The sequence below is a fragment of the Labrus bergylta genome, chromosome 2 (assembly GCF_963930695.1).
Source record: "Labrus bergylta chromosome 2, fLabBer1.1, whole genome shotgun sequence".
In the NCBI taxonomy this organism is placed as follows: domain Eukaryota; kingdom Metazoa; phylum Chordata; class Actinopteri; order Labriformes; family Labridae; genus Labrus; species Labrus bergylta.
In genome coordinates this window covers 28,511,328-28,532,466 of record NC_089196.1, presented here as the reverse complement: position 1 = coordinate 28,532,466, position 21,139 = coordinate 28,511,328, and the positions used below count along the sequence as shown (strand labels likewise).

The following is a 21,139-nucleotide window of genomic DNA, read 5'->3' as shown; positions in this document are numbered from 1 at the left end:
TGATAGCAATAAAATACACTTCATAATAATACTTTCACAATAACATAAATATAATTCCGTTAAATGTGACTTTCAGTCCAGGATCAGAAAGGCTGAGGCGCACAGCGTAACAAGTGAAGGCAGCACCTTTCACAGATGAACTGTGAACATCCAATCATCACTTTCATGAACTGGAAAGATCATATAGTCCACATGACGCTGAACGTTTCTCTAACGTCTCTCCACCTCTTTCACTCACGGTCCAACATCTTCACACCTCGACATGTTTTAATTTCATTCTTTAGAAGCTGAAGCTGAAGCAGTCAACTTCTTCTCTTCAGTCTCATCGTTAATCTGATTTTAACAACAAGAAAGCGGAGTTCTGTAATCTACCTGGAGCGGTGTTTTGAAAGTAATTAATTTGTGGGCATTTTTTCCTTAATTGGACAGGACAGCTGAAGAGAGACAGGAAAAGTTGGGTGGAGAGAGCGGGGGGGGCAAAATGCAGCAATGGCCTGAGGTCGGATTCGAACCCACTTTGACAAGGACTATAGCCTTCGTACATGGGGCACATGTCACAACCACGAAGCCATCAGGCGCTCTAAGAGGAAGGATTTTGAATGCCTTTATTATTTTCACTTGGTTTATTGATGCTCTGTTAACAGCTTTGTTTTATTCTTACTTTATCACTTTAGTCTTTTATTTAAACCTAAATGATTTCTTATTATCATAACCTTTCACAGAAACAAACTGCTCAGGTGTAACTTTGGTAAATCTATGTGCGAGAATGTAAAATGATTCATTATTATATGGACGATGGAGCTCAGTCTGTAGGGACCTGGGTTTGGAAACAGAGGGTTGTCGGTTCAAGTCCCGGTGCTGGTTAGTTCACTTCCTGAACAGTTCTGAGATGCCCTTTGGCAAGTTCCCCATCCTTCCACCAGCTCAGGGGCGCTCGCTGTGTGCAGCCCCCTCACTCTGACATCTCTCCATTAATGCATCTCCATAGGATCCTGTTTGAGTGTGTGTGTGTGTGTGTGTGTGTGTGTGTGTGTGTGTGTGTGTGTGTGTGTGTGTGTAGCATGTTTAACAACAGAGTGAAAAAGTGAATTAAAAAAAAGGTTTCATACAAGTGTAGTAAACCTCCAGGGCGCTAGGGGACACAGTTGCTTCATTTTCCCGTAGTAGGCTATATCCCACAATGCACCGCTCCAGGTAGATTAAAAAAACTCTGCTTTCTTGTTGTTAAATTCAGATTAACGATGAGACTGAAGAGAAGAAGTTGACTGCTTCAGCTTCAGCTTGTAAAGAATGAAATGAAAACATGCTGAGGTGTGAAGATGTTGGACCGTGAGTGAAAGAGGTGGAGAGACATTAGAGAAACGTTCAGCATCATGTGATCTGTATGATCTTTCCAGTTCATGAAAGTGATGATTGGATGTTCACAGTTCATCTGTGAAAGGTGCTGCCTTCACTTGTTACGCTGTGCGCCTCAGCCTTTCTGATCCTGGACTGGAAGTCATCTTAAACTATATAACATATATTTAACTGAGAAAATAAAATGTTTAGTCATAAGTATAGGGAAGAAGATGACCAAATGCGGCTCAAACACAATATAGAAGTTAGAAGAATAGTAATATATTAAGAATATAATAGACAAAAAATAAACAACAAATAACTACCAATGCCCAGAGCATCTGAATAAGTCACCTTTTCATGCCACACTACAATATTAATATTATTTAAGATTGATATATATTGTATATTGTATTACATTAGATAACTGATAATTATTATTCTATATTACATTATATTATATTTTATACATATATTTTGAATTGAATTATATTATATTACAGAATATGATATTATATTGCACTGTACTATATGATACTATAATATATATTTATATTTTATAACTGACTTTAACACGATGCACACACGTCACTCCAAAGACTTGAAATCCAAGATCAACTCGAAACATACATACAAATAAAAATAAATAAAAATAAAAATCATAGATTTAATTAGAAAAACGTAGTTTTCTTTAAAGTCTCGCGATACTCTCTCGCGTTGACGTCACAGCATCCGCGACTTTGCCCATGCAAACAAAAAAATGGTGGCACCCTGACCGTACATGTGGCTCTGAAGACGGACAAACTCATCCAAGATCGACACTGCTTTCTCTAAAATATCTTTCAAAACAAAACAGCAGACTCGCAGCTGAAGCTCCGTGAAGATCTGAAACATGCAACACGACGACGTAAGTGTGACACGTTAATCTGAATCTGACCACAACGTGCTGCCCGGCCGCGATGCTAACGTTAGCCTGCCGGTAACTTTATAAAAGATGTTTTGTGTGACTTATATTTAATCTTCTTTTCTCTGGAACGACTGTCAATTTAATATGTAATATCATTTTATATATAAAACATCCGTATTTGAGACACTGGCACTAAACTAGTTAGTTAGTTAGCTGGATCCCGTTTAAATGTCACATTGACGCCAGACTTCTTTATAGAAATGTCTGTTTTAAGGTTTTCTGGCTTCTCTGAGGAAAACACTCAACTTCAAGGCTCTCATAACATTTACAAATTGATGGGTTTGATGGAAACTTTATTTCGGCATCATCCTACATCGTCATCTTTTATTATATGTACGCTCAATCGACGTTTCTTGTATTTCTATTGACTGTTACATCCCCTTTCTGTGTTATAACAGAGTTTGGATTTTACTAGAAGATGTCTATTTGAACAGTTTCAGAAGAAGGGTCCTTAAAATCATAGAAAAATCGCATGTGATGTGAGATAACTTTGCAATAATACATAATATAAAGTGCATATTCTCTATAAGTCACAGTTTTAATGTGTGTCTGTCTTTATGTTTTTAAAATACCTTTTTGGAAACACGTTTCTCCTGAATCAAAAATAAAACAATAAGCAGGTTTCTCCCTCCAAAGAATCTGAGGGCTCGAGTATCTTTACTGACTGCATAAAAAATGTGTTGAAGCATCAACGTCATGATCATAAAATGTTTAATTATTATCAGACTTCTGCCATGTGTTTGTTGTGAATGCTCATACCTCGATTATCTGAGGTTTTCTTCTGTTATTATCCTGACTTCATGCCTTTGTTTTGTCAGTTAAAGCACTTTGTAAACATCTGTTTTTAAAGGTGCTATATAACTAAAGTTTTAAGTATTAATAATAATAATCTAAGCAGGGCTGTTAATGCAGCTTTGGTGAAGCGTGTAACCTGTTCATTGTGTTTCCTGCAGGTGATCTGGGACATTATTGGCAACAAACAGTTCTGCTCCTACAAAGTCAAGTAAGTCTGAAACGAAACCTCCCAAATCACTTCTCTGTTCTTCACTCCCCCTGTTTCAAAATGAGCAGAAAAAGATGATTTTAGATAGTTTTCTTAATGTTTAGTTCAAAGCACACCTGTGCTATAATCATGCTGTCCTATCAGCATCTTGTTGCGTTTAGTAAGAGACAGACTCACTACTTCCTTTGGTTACCTGGACAGTACATTCAGTCACACATCGGGCCTTCACACGTGCAGAAACTTTTACCCGGAGGAGCTGTATGTGTGAACGTGGTCTGATAGGGATAGTCTCCCGCTGTGAGGAGCATATGTGAACAGCCAGGTCGGGAGAATCTCCGGAGCAGTCCTCCTGAAATGAAACGATCTAGATAATTTTAGGAGTGTAGATGTGAAAACGACTGAAGAGATGTTTGTGAGTCATGAGTTTAGTCAATATGCCTCAGTTGGTTTGTGATTGATAAATGTAAAGCTTAAAGGACTAAAATGTAAGAATACATTTGAGATGACATTCAAATCAAATGGAGTTTTGATGGTGAACGTCTTCTCTCATCCCGCTGTGCAGGACAAAGAGTCAGAACTTCTGTCGTAATGAATTCAACATCACAGGGCTGTGTAACCGCTCGTCCTGCCCGCTGGCCAACAGTCAGTACGCCACCATCAGAGAGGAGAAAGGTAAAGACTCCACACGCTCACAGCAGACCTTCAACAGCTGAAGACTTGTTTGATTTCTATCTTTGAGTACATGGTTTAGCAAACACACCTGAATGGCTCCAGGTTCCTCGGACACACTTAGAGATAATCATGCGTTTAAACTCTCTGCTGTAGGTCAGATTTTCCTCTACATGAAGGTGATCGAGCGAGCAGCGTTTCCTGCCAAGATGTGGGAGAAGGTGAGCAGGAGGTTTCATGCTTTTTTCTTGTTGTCGGTTGTTTCATATATAAATGTGTTTTTATAACCCGAGCAGAACTTTTAAAATATGATTAAGAATGACTGAATAAGCTGCTAGTAGTGATTGGTGTTTGTATTTGAAGCATTGGACAGAAGAGACGTATTTCAAGTTCTGCTGAAAGTTTGGACATTCTGACTGACTGTCTGTGTTTGTGTGTATTTGTGTGTTTGTGTGTGCAGGTGAAGCTCAGTAAGAACTACGAGAAAGCTCTGGAACAGATCGATGAGAATTTGATCTACTGGCCTCGATTCCTTCGACACAAATGTAAACAACGCTTCACCAAAATCACTCAGTACCTCATCCGCATGCGCAAACTGGTCCTCAAGAGACAGTAAGTCCTGCTCATGTGACAAAAGACGCACAAGAACACAATACAACACCCTGCAACAGCAACACACAACACCCTACAACAACACACTACAACACCCTGCAACAGCAACACACAAAACCCTACAACAACACAATACAACACCCTGCAACAGCAACACACAACACCCTACAATAACACAATACAACACCCTGCAACAGCAACACACAACACCCTACAACAACACACTACAACAACACACTGCAACTACAACAACACACTGCAACTACAACAACACCCTGCAACAGCAATACACTGCACAACACACTACAACACACTACAACACACTGCTGTATTCCTCAACATAAAATGACTACAACACTGTAAAAACAAAGAACAGATTGCAAAAACAACCCAATAAAAAAGTTCAGAGAGAGCTCAACAGAAACTGGATAAATGTTTTTGTTCGCTGTTCAACTGAAGAAAATGTTTCACAGACGTATTTCTGAAACGTGGTAATCAAGGAGAGTTCATCTTTAGGGTGTTCTTCAGGGAGTTTAAAGAAGTCACATTCTGCCCTTTTTGGGGTTTGTATATTTAATCTATGTACCTACTGAAGTATGTTCACAATAGATAAAGTTTTAAAAAAGTGTCTGTTTTCATGAACTGCAGCTCCATGCACCGGCTCGCTTCTGACTCTCTCTCTAAGGCTCTGAAGTGCCCACGTTCAGAGTCCCCACGTTCAGAGTCCCCACGTGTGCCAAGTCTGATCTGATTGGTCGGCCTGTCGTAATTGGCGCTCTGCCGTAATTGGTCAGTCGCTCAGCCACTCTGGCTCCAAGGGCCGGGGAGCAAAAACATTAGCACCTTAGCACTACTGTGCTACCGCAGGCTACGACATATCGTGGGCGTGTCCCTGAAGTTAATGGCCGTGCAACATGAGCTGCTGGTCTTACCACAACGAGCCAATGGGCTTAGATCAGTGATCTCACACTGACAAGACGTCACACTGACAATTTTTATCAAGGGGGTCTAGAACCGAGCGTTACATGCAGCTAATGCTACAGCTAACAGGAGGACGTAGGAGAAGCTGCGTTTCCGCGGACTTTCAATTTTTGCACATAGATGTGCCTAAACAAGCACAGGACACATGGAAAACACACTAAAGAGCATATAAAACCAGAAAAAGCAGAATATGGGACCTTTTTAAGGGTTAACAGTGTGACTTTAAATCATCCACATTCGTCTTCATCGAGGGGTCGGAGGAGCGTTTCAGGTTCGTCTGTGTTTGACTCTTCTGTGTTTTCTTCAGGAGGAAGTTGGTTCCTCTGAGCAGGAAGGTGGAGCAGCGAGAGAAGAGGAAAGAGGTGAGTCATCTCCACGCCGTCGACTCTTCACATCTTTAAAATAAATTACCTAAAGGTGTTTGAACCGGTTGAACCGTGTTTGTGTTTGTAGGAGAAAGCTCTGATCGCCGCTCAGCTGGACAACGCCATCGAGAAGGAGCTGCTGGAGAGACTGAAACAGGGAACGGTACGTGACGCTCTGATCCTCAGCTCACAGAACAGTTTTAACTTGACGATGATAAAAGAGAGAATTAGAGTTTAAATAATAAAACCCTAAACATTCAATTACATGCTTTATTAGAAGTTTTACGGTAATTTATGCCACAAAACAAAGTGCATCAGCTTTGATTGTAAGAAGTAAGAATAACATTTGAGGGTTGGTTTGTTTTGTTATTTTTTCAGTACGGAGACATCTACAACTTCCCCGTCCACGCCTTCGACAGAGCGCTGGAGCAGCAGGACGAAGAGAGCGAGTCAGAGGAGGAAGAGGAGGAGGAAGAGGACGATGAGGTGATGAAGGAGGCGTTCTTCTAGACAGCACCCTGTTTCGCTGTGATTATTTGTAGTGTGTGTTAAGTGTCTGAACGTGTCTCCGTCTGTCTGCAGGATGTCGGGAAGAGAGAGTTTGTGGCAGAAGAAGAAGTAGAGGAGAGCGACCTGAGCGACTTTGAGGTAAATTATTCCTCAGATTAATTCATGCTGGAGCTCAAAGGCGACATCTACTGGATCAGAAAGTCTCACATTCTTCCTTTAAGAAAAGGTCAGATTAGTGTCGGCTTCGTTCTTGTTGAAATATCTTTAACCATGAACGTGTTTCGTTTCGTCCTTCAGGAGATGAACAAACTGAGGACGAGCAGCGACGAGGAGGAGCAGGACGAGGAGGAGTCAAGTGAAGAAGAGGACGAGGAGGAGATGGAAGTGGAGACAAAGTCGAAGGCCTCGAGGTCGAAAGGAAAATCTCCGGCTAACGGCTCGGCGGCGATTAAAAAGAGAGCGTACGTGGAGATCGAGTACGAGCAGGAGACAGAGCCCGCCTCCAAGAGCAGAACCACGTAGTGATGTCACACACCGTCCAATCAGACTGTGAGCTGTGTGTGAGGTCAGAGGACTCTCTGCTGAGGACACACCCACCATGATGACACACACAGGAGACTTTTAGTCCTCTCGGGAGGTTTCCTCCATTGCTTGTTCTCAAACTGAGACTGTTTATGTTTTATATCGAGTGATCTCTCACCCGCCGTCTTTACTCCCTCTCTTTACTTCCTGTAAGAACAACAACAACAATAATAAAACATATATATTGTTACGACAAGGTTAATACTTATCAGTATTTGGCTTTAGTCTGGAACGTCTGAGAGTAAATAAAATGACTCGTCTTTTCATTCGAGAAACAGAAACTCTGTTCTTTGAGAGTTTATTTTAAAGGTCATTTAAAAGTTTAACCGTGAAAATGAAATCTGTATCTGCATCTGTGGATTGGACCTGGTTTAACAGGTTCATCTACCTGAGAGCTTCAGGTATTTAGAGGACTAGAAATGTGACTTTGGTAGGGAGGTTAGAGAATCATCTGAATAAGATGATTATCTTAAGTTTTCACAACAACAGGATTTCAGAAGGGCCGCTCCTTTAAACTGTTTCTGTTAAATAAGTTAAGAGGTGAAATGTTTCTTAGAGTCAGTCGTCTTTTAAACAGAAAGTTGGAGGTACGATCCCCAGCTCCTGAGGTTACAGCTCAGATGAGTCTTTGGGCAAGATGCTCTGATGGTCACTTTCCATAGCAGCCTCTACCATCAGTGTGTGAATGTGTAGGTGTGACCTGCGGTGTTAAGGCGCTTTGAGTAGCGCTATACAAGCTCAAGTCCATTTACCATGTTTTACAACTTGTGTTTTGATATCAAATACACGTCAACATGTCTTTGATATTAACTCAGGTGGTCTAAAAAAGTGTTATAAAGGTTTGAATTTGTTGCATTTGCAGTTAACAAATCTGAGATAGGCTGCACGGTTGTCTCACAGCAAGGAGGTTCCTGGTTCGAATCCCTGTCCTGCAGGAGCCTCTCTGTGTTGAGTTTGCATGTTCTCTCCGGGTACTCAGGCTTCCTCCCACAGTCCAAAGACATGCTCGTCATGCAGGTTAACTGGTGACTCTGAACGTGAGTGTGGCTGGTTGTCCGTCTCCATATGTCAGCCCTGTGATTGACTGGCGGCCAGTCCAGGGTGTACCTCGTCTCTCGCCCAATGACAACCTTAGACGGGAAAAGCGGATAATGGATACTTGCAAATCTGAGAGCTCTAACTCAAAAACTCTTGAGTTACAGGAGCTGAACAACCATCCCTGGTCTGTCTACCTAAAAATTCTAATTAACTATACAATTACTGCCAATTCAAATTTATAAAGTGTCTATTCAAGCTAGATTTGTTCTGCGATGTTTTAACCTTCAGAGTCGACTTTAATTCTGATAGAAATGAAAAGAACCACAGCGCACATTCCTCTGAGTATATACAGCATATATACTTTATTTACAAAGAACTGAATCCCCACGGTGGTACAATGAAAGGTACATCTGAAGAAATCCTCACGGATTGAAATATAAATAAAGAATCATGAGAAGCGTGGTTGTTACTTCAGCAGACGACAAAGAAAAGGATGAAATGTACAGACAGTCAATATTTCACTCTCCAGCCCGATCTCAGCGGCTCCGTCAGTCTGAACTGTTCAGATTGTTTATTTTAGATTCATTTAAGAGCAGTGTTTTAAAGAAGTGAAGAGGTTTTCTACATTTAGCTGTAATAAAGGGAGGGAGGGGAGGGGGGGCATCTTTGAAGTTGAATATTTTCTGCAGCTGTGAGTCTCTCCTGTTTAATACAAAGACGTTAAATTATTATCATATCTTCTTTGGCAAGAGAAGCTTATGGGGACTCCTCCAAGGACTTTACGTTCCCTTTGGTCTGAGGAAACTTTTAAAAACCCTCTAAAAGTAAAATTTTAAATCACACAGAGAAGCAAACAAAGTCTCTACTTTTTGTTTTTGTCTCTGAGCGAAGGTGTCATGCGGTTTACAAAGTGATGAAAGTCAACAAACTGAGTTAAAACCTGTGAGCCAGGTGTGTTTGTACAGCGGGGGGAGGGGCTTCATTCAAAAAAATCAAGCATCACAGTCATAGAAGGCGGCTGTCGTCCAATCAGAGGACAACGAAGAGTAACACCAGAGCGACAGATGTGGACCCCGTTTAAAAACAGACTTTGTTGAAGCGGTCCAGATGTTCTCACATACTGCACTTCGGTTTAGATCGGATATGTACACAGGATGTCAGAGGGATCAGACCAGAATCTGAACCAGAGGACGGGGAGATGAAGGGAAACCAATTTTTTCCCTGCGTTGCAAAAATTTCTTCATTTTATTTAAAACGTTTATGTCAAATCTACAGTGAAAGTACGGAGTCCCAGAGAGGACAAATGTCACCAGAATATTTTCTGTTGAGTCTCTCCAATTAAGATTATAAATACAAAAATGTTCAGCTAATAATGTAACGACAGTGGAGGTCAAATTCTGACTTTTTATGTCAGAATGATGACATCATGAATCAGGACAAACACTCATGTTATTTCTAAAGATGATTATATTTCTGGTAGGAACACTAAAGTCGGTACGTTGATTTTTATAAATCTCGATTTTTGTGCATAAAAGTGAATCAAAATGTTTAAATTTAGCCTTTATATATATATAGAGCATAATTATGACTTTAACTGTTTGGTTAAATCCGTTTATTCCTTTCAATATTTTCTTTTCCTTCAAAATTTTAACAACACTCGATTTACTCGTCATTTACGCAGAACATTTTTCAATTTCATTACACGAGGACAAAAAAACGATTAGAAGATACATCGTGTTTAAAGGTCATGTATTAGTGTAAATAAGTCTCAGAGCTCCCCAAAACATTTGTTAAGTTTCTTGTTCTAAATCCACTCTGATCCTGTATTTCATCATGCCTATAAACTCCTCTATTTCAGCCCTGCTCAGAACAGGCTGTTTCTGTGTCTGTACCTTTAAATGTAAACGAGCTGTGTCTGACCACGCCCCCTCTCTGGAAGGTCTAATGAAAGTGGCTCAAGTCTAATGTGAAAAGGTCAGATTCAATGTGTTCACACGGTCTTCAAAAAATCTGATCTGAGTCACATAGGAGCAAAAAAAAAAAAAAAAGGGATTCAGGTCACTTTCGGATGCAGTGTGAACGAAGACTCTGAGTCTACAAATGACTTGATGGTGACACGTCAAGTCTGAAACGCACTGGACACACGGATTGGATATTTGACAGCTGTTTCATTAAGCGTGATACTGAAGTCCATCAATCAGGGAAACAAGAACAGTCTTATTTTAAAAACATAAATTTTTTTCCCTCTTCCCTCAGAGAACACAGCTGCTTCAAATTATTGATTACATTTTTTTTTTTAAATACACATTAAACAGCCACACGTGTTTCCCCAGCCATATGTTTCATAGGTAGTTAGTGCTGGAATGCTTTTTAATAGATTACGTTAGCGCTGCGATCACACTGAACTCTATCAATTAATTTGAGGTTTAAAGGAGCAACACGTAAGATGTGTAGTGAGTGAAATGATAAAGTGACCTCACTATCTGATCAGACATTAAGGAAACATGCTATGTTGAAGTGCTGGCCTCTCTGACAACAATGCAGCAGTCAGTATGTCCTCCTCCTAACTTTAGATTCTGCTCCTGAATGATCTGGATTTGTTTGGACCAGAGAAGGTAGGCGGTTTTAAGGCACCCCCCACGCGGCCGTTTTGGACGCCCCTCGGTTTTCCAGATATGAGACCAGTTATCAGGTCAAACCAACAGGTGTTGCAGCGATGGAAGCAGGCAAGAGAACTGGTTCAGATAGAAGTGATTGTACCCGACCTAAAAAGCCTCTGCATGTTTCTAATAAGCTCCACGAGCAGAAATGTGCTCAAACTAGGATCAATATTGGAGATGCTTTTGAAAAATGGAGAGAGGTTAGAACACAAAGGTTTACAGACCCATGCAGAGCTGGATAAACACTGAAGCTTCAGTGTCCACCACATGGTGACCTGCGTGAGCATCGACTCTAGAGAGGAGGGGGCGGGGGGGAGACAGCTCTCTGCAATGTTTAGAATTTGGACTGCAGTACCCATTTTAAACTCTAGTTACATATTGCTCCTTTAATCTTTATTAATTACTGATTGTTAGCGACAGTTGAAGAACATTTTAAGCACTTCATGAAATCAAGGCTCGGATCAGTCATGTTGGACCAAAAAACAGTTAAAAGGAAATGTTTGAAGTTATCACATTGAATGAAATGTCTTTTTTCTTTAAGATAACAAGTACAGTAATTTATTTATTTGATTTTCAGATGTTGTGCATTAATTATTTTCTCACAGCTTTTGACAAACGACAACAAATATTTGGTTTAGTTTTTACGCGGGCTACAACAAAGTAAGACGTGACGTGTCTTCACTGCAACGCAACATTTTGCGATAATAAAAATAAATCACATTCAGGTCGAGTTTTGCCTCGACCTAAAGCTAACAAAAAAAACAGAATAGACAAAACAATAAACAGGCAATAATAATTAAAATAATGCGTTGCTTCCACACAGTGACGTTTTTCCTTCCTTTAAATGGCTTAAAAGGGACAATGAAAATGGCCACTAGAGGGAGCTGCAACATTGAAAACATACTATGTTTATATGAGGAAACGTGTTAGAAAAAAAAAAACATAAACAAGAAAACTGATTACAAATCCATCCTGAACTTTTGATCCACTGAGGGATCAGTAGTGACATTCAGGTTCAGGTAATCGGTTCTTCATCATCACCTTCATCGATCGCCTGCTTTATCTCTCCACAAAGCGATCAATACGCAAAGTTATTTAATTAAAATATATTAGATTTAAAAAAGGCAAAGTGTGGATATGCAGAGGACTGCGGGTCTGATTATGAGACGAGTCTGGGGTTCTTGTCCTTCAATGTGTTTGTCCGAGGTCTTCAAGGGTTCACTTGGTTTTCGGACCTGTCTCAGGATCGAAGCAAAGCTTGTTCCAAATACTATTCAGTCAAATTTAGTCGGTAAGAGTTTTAGTGTGTTGTGTTTTTTGGGAATTGTTCCTTTTCTGAAATTGAATGACTACGTTTTTAAGATTGGGAAGGTTTTAAAAAGTCCGTGTGGGATGAAAACGTTGGTCCTGTGAAGACCTTTGATGTGTATTTTAACGATTTGCACGTAAAACTTCTGTGGACTGATATGCTATTTTCCCATCTTTAACATGAATGAACCCTCCCTGCAGCTTGGATTGAAGGGGGACTCCATTGATTTAGACATGGACAGACGACCCTAAATGATAACTTGTTTGTATGAGGGACATCAAGGCTCCCTAAAGTTGGTGAATTTTAAAAACTCAAAAGGGCTCGTACAATTCAAAGAGACATTTTGTCTTTAAAGGGGTCTAAACTCTAAAACCCTTGATTCCAGCCCTCTGCTAGGACCAGTTATCCTAACAACACAATCTAGAGGTTTTACCAAAGTAAAACCCCGATTGGGTTACCTGATCATGTAGGATTACTTTTGAACAACCGGGCCCCGGATTGTTTTCAGATTTAAGTGGGCTCCTCCGTAGCCATAGCAGGCATCACACAAGCATTTTCAGAGACTGTGTTACTAAGCACAAGTAACTGATCCAAATGTTCAAAATCAATGGGGCTCCCCTTAATCTAGCATTTAGGATGACCTGACTGCAGTCAAATGAATTCAGCTCCAGGTGTGAACACAGCTGAAACACCTCCAGAGAGGCTTTGACCACAAGACCAACAGTTTCAAAAGGCTCTGTTCCCAATGAACAACCGCAGAACAAATTAATCTTCTGATCCACATTACCAACGAGTAAGTGCAAACTGCCCATGTAGAGAATCCCAGAGGTGTGTTCTGATGTTTAGGCCACTCTGTGCTAGATGTAATAGTCCTGAAGAATGACTTTTTCACCTGAACAACAAATGATGGGACTTCTAACAACGTTAAAACACAAGTAAGGCCATAAATCCAAACGTTCATATCAAAGGGTGGATGTCAGAACTGTTGAAGGACAATTTGGACTCATAGGAAATCAGATAATGGGAAGATATGGTCTACATTTAAACTTCAGAATGGATATGGTCCTCTATTTGGAGCGGAGCAGTCTCGCTTGAGCCAGGGCCCTGAACTGAACCACAGGAATGTCCGTAGGAATATTGGAACTTGGGAAAACCCAATTTAAGGGAAGTGTAGACCTTATTTGGGCTGCATGTTGGTCAAAAATCCAGATTTGAATCCTAATTTGGTCTTGGTCATTGGTGTCCCATGAGACTTAGTTAATGGCTCTCTAGTGCTATGCTAAGGGTGGTGCTATTCGGGGTCGTAAAGATCCTAGTTTTTGGGCAAAGCAAGCTTGGATGAAGGATGAAGGGCAGTCTTAATCCAGACCAAGGGCAGTCCAGCTTTAGTCAAGGCTCTGGATGTGTCTATCTGGCTGAATATAAGCCTTGTATCATATGTATCTCTTGGGACATGGTTGCTTAGGGTAGTCCAAATCTTGCTAATGGGGCACCACACTTGTCCAGAAGGTAGTCCAGGATCAGGGGTGCTTGGTGATTGGATAAGAGACGTCCCATTCCGGTTATAGAACAGCCCAGCCTACCTTTTGGTCATGCTTTTCTGGATGTTAGCAAAGGTTGGTCTCGACTGGAATCAGGAGTGGTTCATCTTGGAAAAGTCCAAATTAAGAACTCTGGAAACCAGTTTTGGGGAAGTGTAGTCCAGTTTTAAGCTTTGGGTTACTTCAAAGTTTGAGCCTTGGATGTTTTTTTTTGTCTCTTAGGACATGAGCGTCGAGTCATTCCAGAAAAACAAATTTCCCAAATTCTGACAATCCTTGCCTGATCAGTCCTGGTGTGTAAGAGACTGGGACGGGATGTTCTCTGGTGCTGGGATGATTTCTGTCCAACTGTAGGATCTGAGTGGTCGAGATTTTTCCTGGGTTTGCCCAAAAGTGTTGTTAATTGGCTAAAGGCAGTCTGGATTGATATAGTTGAAGGAACTGGAATAAGATCTGTCATTATCCAAGACTGGAGCGGATATATTGTATGCTGAGGGTTAGGGTTAGGGTTATTTATTTTGTTCAGAGTGATCCAGTTAAGGTCTAGGATGATTCTGATAAGGTTGGCAAAATGTTTAATACTTTTCGATACCACATTAAAACAATCCAATCTCTGTAATTTTAAAGATAGAAAGTATTGAAAAGTACCTTTAATAAAACTACATCGATTTCATAAGACAGGTGGGGTTGGAGAGGAATCTCAACATCAACAATTGCAGGCAAACTCCTGCACACTGTCGGATTTGAACGAATACGTTGGTACACCTCTTCCAAAACATTGCAAACGTATTTAATTTAGACAGTGAACAGGAGATTGCTGCAATTTTTGGCAGTTAAAAACAAGAAATTGCCCAATATTGAAAGCCTAGGTCTCATTTTTGTTGGCCCGGTATTGAAGAAGGTATCGATATAATTAGATTTTTTACTAGTATCGTATCAAAGTTTAAAATCCTGGTATCATGACAACCTCAGATCCTGACTTGCGGGTTGCCACCACTGATCCAAAGGTGACACAGAAGGCTGGATAGTTTTTTTCTACTTGGTTGAGGGTGTCCTGATTGAACTGAAGTGTAAAAGGATGAACTGGACTTGAAATAAATTGATGTAGGATGGTAAAGCCTCGTTGAACTGAAGTTTGGACTTTTTAACAGGTGGTTGGCCCATGTCACTGCTATGTTTAATGTAATCCAGCTAAATCCTTTTTGACACACTCTGGATAGAAGATACATGTTAGTGCTGTGTGGAGAGGGGATCGCTGTGTACGTATCTGTCCTTTTCTGTCCTTCCGTCCTTCCGTTTGAGGGGTCTGTAGTTTCTGTCTGAGGTTAGCAGCTGCAGCCTTCCTTTGCCGGCTGACTGTCGGCATTAAGGCGACCTCCTTGCGGCGCAGACGGTTTGTGTTGGACTCCTGACTCGGCAGCGTTCAAGTCCAGACTGCCATCTTGGATGTTTTGGTAAATCCTCTTTGCTGCTTCCAGGAAGGCCTCTTCCACATTCTCCCCTCTGGAAACAAAAAACAAAAGATTGGGGACACATTGAGAGATGAATAATCTGTTAAAAGCAGAATCAACGACCACAACCAGCCAAGTGTGTGTGAATAAAGCAGGTGACGTGAAAGACGATTGTGTGCTTACGTCTTAGCGCTGGCTTCAAGGAACAGCAAACCTGTATCAATGACAGAAAGTAGATACCACAGTCAATCTTACTCAAACATGTTTCACTTACAAAATGTGTTCCCTGAATCTTTTTCACACAAATATGAGTATAAAAACACTTCTCACCGTTCTCTTCAGCAAACTGTTTGGCCTCCTCGTACGTCACGTCTCTCTGAGCCTCCAGGTCGGCTTTGTTACCAATCAGAATAATCACCTGGAAAGACGGACGTATGAGAAACTGTACACCAGAAAACTACCAAAAAAACTATACAATGTTTCTTGTGATAAAAACTCAAAATCTAAAACAACTAGACTTTAGTTTAAACCAACTAAATGTTTCAGATGCAGTAAAACACACACAGGACAATAAGCTAGCTCTTCTCTGGTTAAACATTGTGTGTGTGTGTGTGTGTGTGTGTGTGTGTGTGTGTGTGTGTGTGTGATGACTCACTGTGTTTGGGTTGGTCAGGTTCCTGGCGTCTGTCAACCAGCTGCTCAGGTGATTATAAGTACTTCTCCTGAGCACATACAAAGACGAAAACAACGTTATCAAAAAAAAGCAATCGAGTAACAGCTGTAAGAATGCCTCTGTATGGTCTCATTAGTATTCATAGTGACCCCTCCTCGTTAGTACCTGGTGATGTCGTACACCATGAGGGCTCCGGCGGCCCCTCTGTAATAGGACCTGGTGACGGCCCTGAAGCGCTCCTGACCGGCCGTGTCCCAGATCTGCAGCTTCACCTTCTGACTGTGGACCTCCATGATCCTCGTCCCGAACTCCACCCCGATGGTGTGAGGACAGTCTGCCATGACTGCACACAAAGTAAGACGTCACCATGACAATTATCATCAACACAGACACGGTCGACATGGAGATCACACAAGATCCATTATAGCTGTATCCGTAGATGATAGAAATAAAGTTAACTGAGAGGAAACAGCAGCTTTGTTTTCAGCAGAATGACATGAATTATATCTCTGATCCGAAGCTTTATTGGGATCCAAAAACACAATGTTTAAAATTCTCCCAGAGAAACTAAAAACAAATCAAATTTTTATTACAAATATTGTATTCTTTAGCTTCAAGGTTCTTTATTAGAGTCATTATACAACAAAGACTTTTACCATCTAGTGCAGCGTTGGCTCCCTCCTTACTATGTGCAATATACATATACACACACATACATACATATATACATATATATATATATACACATACATATATATATACACACATATATATATATATATATATATATATATAAGAAAACTGCAAAAACATCTATAAACAGTATTTACAAAACATTGTATGCCTGTCATATTTCTAAAAATGATGAATGATTATTTTTAAAAGGCAGAGTCAGTAGTCTGAAAATAAAATAAAATACAGACTTAGACAAAAGTAAAGTAACTCAATCATCTCTTCTGGGCCTCCATACATGCGTGGTGGTGACTGTTTCTGCTGGATTGTTATGTTTTGATTTGTTCTGGTTGACTTGGGACTTTTCTGGGCAGGGAGCTGATGGTTTCCTCCAGCCAATGACAGCACACAGGTGAGTATAGGTGTGGATACAATTGTGCAATTGGACGCGATTCAAACCGACAAATATGAAGGATGTGGACATAACGGCAAAGAAGAGAAAATATAATCACAGTGAGGCGAAACGCAGCTTGTTTCAAAACTTTCCCACAGAAACATGGAGTTGGTCTGCATACAACATACTAAGTGTTGGTGACTTTGTATGTTCCAAAGAAAAAGAAAATATGTGTGTGCAAGGATAAGAAGGAGGTGAGATTGGGTGTTAACGTGTGGGAGAAGAAAACACTGAAAGAGAACTTCCTGAAGAGATAACGAGGAGAAGTTGAAGCGGACAATGAGGAAGTGAGCGTCGGACAAAGGACTCACATTTCTTCTCTGTGAACTGATGAAGCAGACAAGACTTCCCCACGCCCATATCACCTGGAGAGAGAGAGAGAGAGAGAGAGAGAGAGAGAGAGAGAGAGAGAGAGAGATAGAGATAGAGATAGAGAGAGAGAGAGAGGAGGAAGTTAGAGCACAATGCACAACTTTAAACAGCAAAGTGTCAGAGGACTAAAGAGACAAACACAGACACTCTTGGTGTCTGGAGGAACTCTTTACACCTCTCTGCTCTGAGAGGATAAAAAAAAAAAAACATCAGCCTGTAATGGAGCACTCATCCGTGGAAAGTCTGCAAATTGATTTTCATCGAAATAAACTCGATCCTCTCGCTGTCTGTGAGGCAGGACATCAATTCAGAACTTGATGGTGTGAAAATGAACCCAAGACATACTTCACGGCTTTCCCATTCCATACATACAGTTTATAATATGTAGCTTACAGAAATATGTTAAAGGGGAATTCAAGTTTTCTTTTTTAACCTGGACGGCCCATTCTTTTAAATTTGTTAGGATCCCCCTTAGCTTTACCCTGGAGCTCAGCTGACAAGACGGTGAATAGAGTTAGAAATCTGGATATGAGAGAGAGTGGGGTACGACATGAGTCTCAAAAAGAACGTCTAATTTAGATTTTTATCCCCCGGTTAGGGCAGCAACCTTTCCAGTGTAACGGTCTAAGTGAGTGACACGCCCCCTAAACACAAGATGAGTATTTCTCCGTCTTATTTATGGTCTTGGTCTCGGTCTTGGAGCACTCTGGTCTCGGGTCTGTCCTGGTCTCAGTTAGTGTGGTCTTGACTACAACACTAGCAGTCAGTAACAGTGGTGAGTTTGAAGCTTGATCCGAAGACAACTGGACTTGGTTGAAGATCTTGAAGACGTTCTAAACTCACTGGTGGGTGGAGCTAGAAAAGTGTGTTTAACCGTAGTGAGGACTTCCATGTTGTCATTGCTCTAGACACGCGACTGTGCGTTTAAGGAAATGTTGTTTGCTTTGGGAGGTCCAAACCGGCTTGTTGCTCGTCTGGTCTGGTGGGGTATGTTTACACTTCTAAATTCTGTTTAAACCGTCTAAATGACTTTCGGGTACAAAAAGGTTTGGAAAATCCCCCCTGTGGATTTCTTCAATCAGCAGCTGTGACGGTAACCTTTGAGGTAACTGCAGCTGATCAAATTATCAACACTTGTGAAATAAACACAGGCCAAGATTTAAATCAACAAATTACTCTTTAAATGTCTTATTTTGGTAAATGGTAAATTGACTTGAGCTTGTATAACGCTTCTCTAGTCTTCTGACTACTCAAAGCTTTCAAGTTTTCTTTCATTCAAAAAAATGGAAGTCAAACAGTTACCGACCAGGGGGGGCGCTGGTGGCTCAGTGGTTAGTGCGCGAGCCCCATGTATGGAGGCTGTCGTCTCGAGCGGGCGGCCCGGGTTCGCCTCTCACCTGTGGCTTCTTTCCCGCGTGTCATTCCCCACTCTCTCTTACCCTGATTTCCGACTCTATCCACTGTCCTATCTCTCCATTAAAGGCACAAAAAGCCCAAAAATTCATCTTTTAAAAAAACAAAAAACAGTTACCGACCAAAAGCCGGGCAGTGACAAATTTAACTTAAAATCAACCCTGTCTATGGTACAAATCAGCGCTTAAAGGTGCACTATGGAGTTTAGGTAGAGTAATGTGAAAGTTGGAGAAATTTACAGACTCTGTGGTATATGTTCATCATAACTCTAAACACAAACTCAGAGGAAAATGTGTTCCCTTTAACACTGTTGGAAGATAAAATGCTACGTGACACGTTATGGTGGGGGGACCGCAACAGAGAAACAGTAAATCTCCTGGTAGCTTTTTAGCTCCAAACAGTGTCCAGGGACGTGTTTTATTAATTGAATAAAGTTTGCGTATTTATTTCAGAAAATAAAGAATAAACTGATTCACTTTTTCAACTTTTAAATTTCACTACGACATCTTCAGAGTGCACCTTTAATAATGACTAATAATCAGCTCGTTAAGGGTGAACATTGAGACCTTAACTTAAAGGGGTTGTCTTTTTTTAAGTTGAAGGAAACCTCAGTGTCCCTTCAAGAATAAAATAAAGGTTTCAAATGAAAAAAATGATCTAAATAAATAAATGAATAAATGTAAATAATGTATGTTTTTCTGTGTACTTCTGCCTCACAGATCTAAACTCTTCACACACAGTTCAGTTTCCTCATAAACACAGTCAGATTATATTGTTATATTAACCTGCTGTGTCCTCCTGACAGCCATAAACAGTCAGATTATATTGATATATATATATATATATGTGTGTATATGCCTGCTGTGTCTGTGTGAGCCTCACACTCACCGATGATGATGTATTTAAAGATGTAGGAGTAGTTGTAAGGTGCGGCTGTCATCTTGATCCTGTGAGGGAAGAAAACAAGAAACAGGATTTAATCTAAACTATGACGCATTCACAGTCCAATACTGAAGTCCACATGCTGCCTGAATATGTCAGAGTAATCAGTCTTAGTTTAATCACCTCTGCGGTGAAAACAGGTGAACTTGATCAACAAACAAAAGGCAGCAGCCGGCTATGCTAACGCAAAGCTAAGCTAAACACCGAGCTCAGCTTCAGCCTGAGCTTTAAACACCGTGACAGTCCTGCAGCAGGAGAGCAGTCATCTTTAGCAGAAGTGTTCAACACAATCAGCTGACTTCCCCCCTCCCTCCACCCGTCACAAGTCCACTGAAATCCTGTTAGCCTAGCTCTGCGGCTAACCGGCTAACAGCTGCAGTCCTGTCTACGCCTTGCTAACATGCTAACATGCTAACAGCAGGAGGCCACTTTCATCAAGGCTCAGAGCAAAAATCATGAAATAAAGAAGCAAACCGAGAGGCTGTGTGAGGAATCCTGCTGTCTTACCTTCAGTGCGGGGGTCTATCTAACCTGTAAACTAGATTAAACTGCGTTATTAGACGGATAGTTATCTTTGTTGGCCCGGTGATCCGTCAGGAAATCTCTTTCACTCTTCCGCGATTCTTCTTCTGCTGCGAGAACAGGGAAACACCGCGAGACTTCGGAGTGTCTGTCGCCAACTAGTGGACAACGGGACGACTCCTTTGCTTTAATGAGTTATTTTTCTGTATTTCAACACAGTTTCTTGTAGGAGCTTATTTAAACGTTTTTTTAAATACTCAATCAATTCAATCAATTTTTATTTGTATAGTGTCAACTCATAACAAGTGTTATCTAAAAGACCTTACTCATTGTTATGTTACAAAAAGCAGGTAAAAAGACCTTACTCATTGTTATATTACAAAAAGCAGGTAAAAGACCTTACTCATTGTTATGTTACAAAAAGCAGGTAAAAGACCTTACTCATTGTTATGTTACAAAAAGCAGGTAAAAGACCTTACTTATTGTTATGTTACAAAAAGCAGGTAAAAGACCTTACTCATTGTTAACATTACAAAAAGCAGGTAAAAGACCTTACTCATTGTTATATTACAAAAAGCAGGTAAAAGACCTTACTCATTGTTATGTTACAAAAAGCAGGTAAAAGACCTTACTTATTGTTATGTTACAAAAAGCAGGTAAAAGACCTTACTCATTGTTAACATTACAAAAAGCAGGTAAAAGACCTTACTCATTGTTATGTTACAAAAAGCAGGTAAAAGACCTTACTCATTGTTAACATTACAAAAAGCAGGTAAAAGACCTTACTCATTGTTATATTACAAAAAGCAGGTAAAAGACCTTACTCATTGTTATGTTACAAAAAGCAGGTAAAAGACCTTACTTATTGTTATGTTACAAAAAGCAGGTAAAAGACCTTACTCATTGTTAACATTACAAAAAGCAGGTAAAAGACCTTACTCATTGTTATGTTACAAAAAGCAGGTAAAAGACCTTACTCATTGTTAACATTACAAAAAGCAGGTAAAAGACCTTACTCATTGTTATGTTACAAAAAGCAGGTAAAAGACCTTACTCATTGTTAACATT

At 40.5% G+C, this 21,139-nt stretch overlaps 2 protein-coding genes and 2 non-coding genes across 5 annotated transcripts; 2 read left to right on the top strand and 2 right to left on the bottom strand.

The window, feature by feature from the left end:
* Window positions 1-81: 81 nt before the first annotated feature.
* On the bottom strand, window positions 82-180 carry LOC114920765 (small nucleolar RNA U13). The gene has a single exon (XR_003809059.1). It is a non-coding gene; the product is annotated as a small nucleolar RNA U13 (small nucleolar RNA).
* Window positions 181-1,387: 1,207 nt separating this feature from the next.
* On the top strand, window positions 1,388-1,486 carry LOC114920764 (small nucleolar RNA U13). Its single transcript, XR_003809058.1, has one exon. It is a non-coding gene; the product is annotated as a small nucleolar RNA U13 (small nucleolar RNA).
* A 575-nt stretch (window positions 1,487-2,061) lies between these two features.
* mak16 (MAK16 homolog (S. cerevisiae)) lies at window positions 2,062-7,305 on the top strand. Its single transcript, XM_020643244.3, has 10 exons — window positions 2,062-2,242; window positions 3,256-3,305; window positions 3,868-3,977; window positions 4,131-4,195; window positions 4,435-4,586; window positions 5,875-5,929; window positions 6,021-6,095; window positions 6,311-6,418; window positions 6,515-6,580; window positions 6,740-7,305. Exons 1-10 carry the CDS (start codon window positions 2,228-2,230, stop codon window positions 6,962-6,964), a joined length of 921 nt encoding a protein of 306 aa, XP_020498900.1. The 5' UTR covers window positions 2,062-2,227; the 3' UTR covers window positions 6,965-7,305.
* Window positions 7,306-8,399: 1,094 nt separating this feature from the next.
* LOC109990964 (ras-related protein Rab-14-like) lies at window positions 8,400-20,185 on the bottom strand. Of its 2 annotated transcripts, none has more exons than XM_020643247.3 (8): window positions 20,057-20,185; window positions 19,496-19,554; window positions 17,134-17,187; window positions 15,862-16,039; window positions 15,679-15,745; window positions 15,354-15,441; window positions 15,207-15,237; window positions 8,400-15,075 (listed from the first exon to the last, which is right to left on the bottom strand). In XM_020643247.3, the coding sequence occupies exons 2-8, from the start codon at window positions 19,545-19,547 to the stop codon at window positions 14,898-14,900; spliced, it is 648 nt and encodes a 215-aa protein (XP_020498903.1). In that variant the 5' UTR covers window positions 19,548-19,554; window positions 20,057-20,185; the 3' UTR covers window positions 8,400-14,897. The 2 variants fall into 2 exon arrangements, with proteins under 2 accessions (XP_020498903.1, XP_065806945.1); XM_065950873.1 differs by lacking the exon at window positions 20,057-20,185 and adding an exon at window positions 19,673-19,819.
* Between the last annotated feature and the right edge of the window lie 954 nt (window positions 20,186-21,139).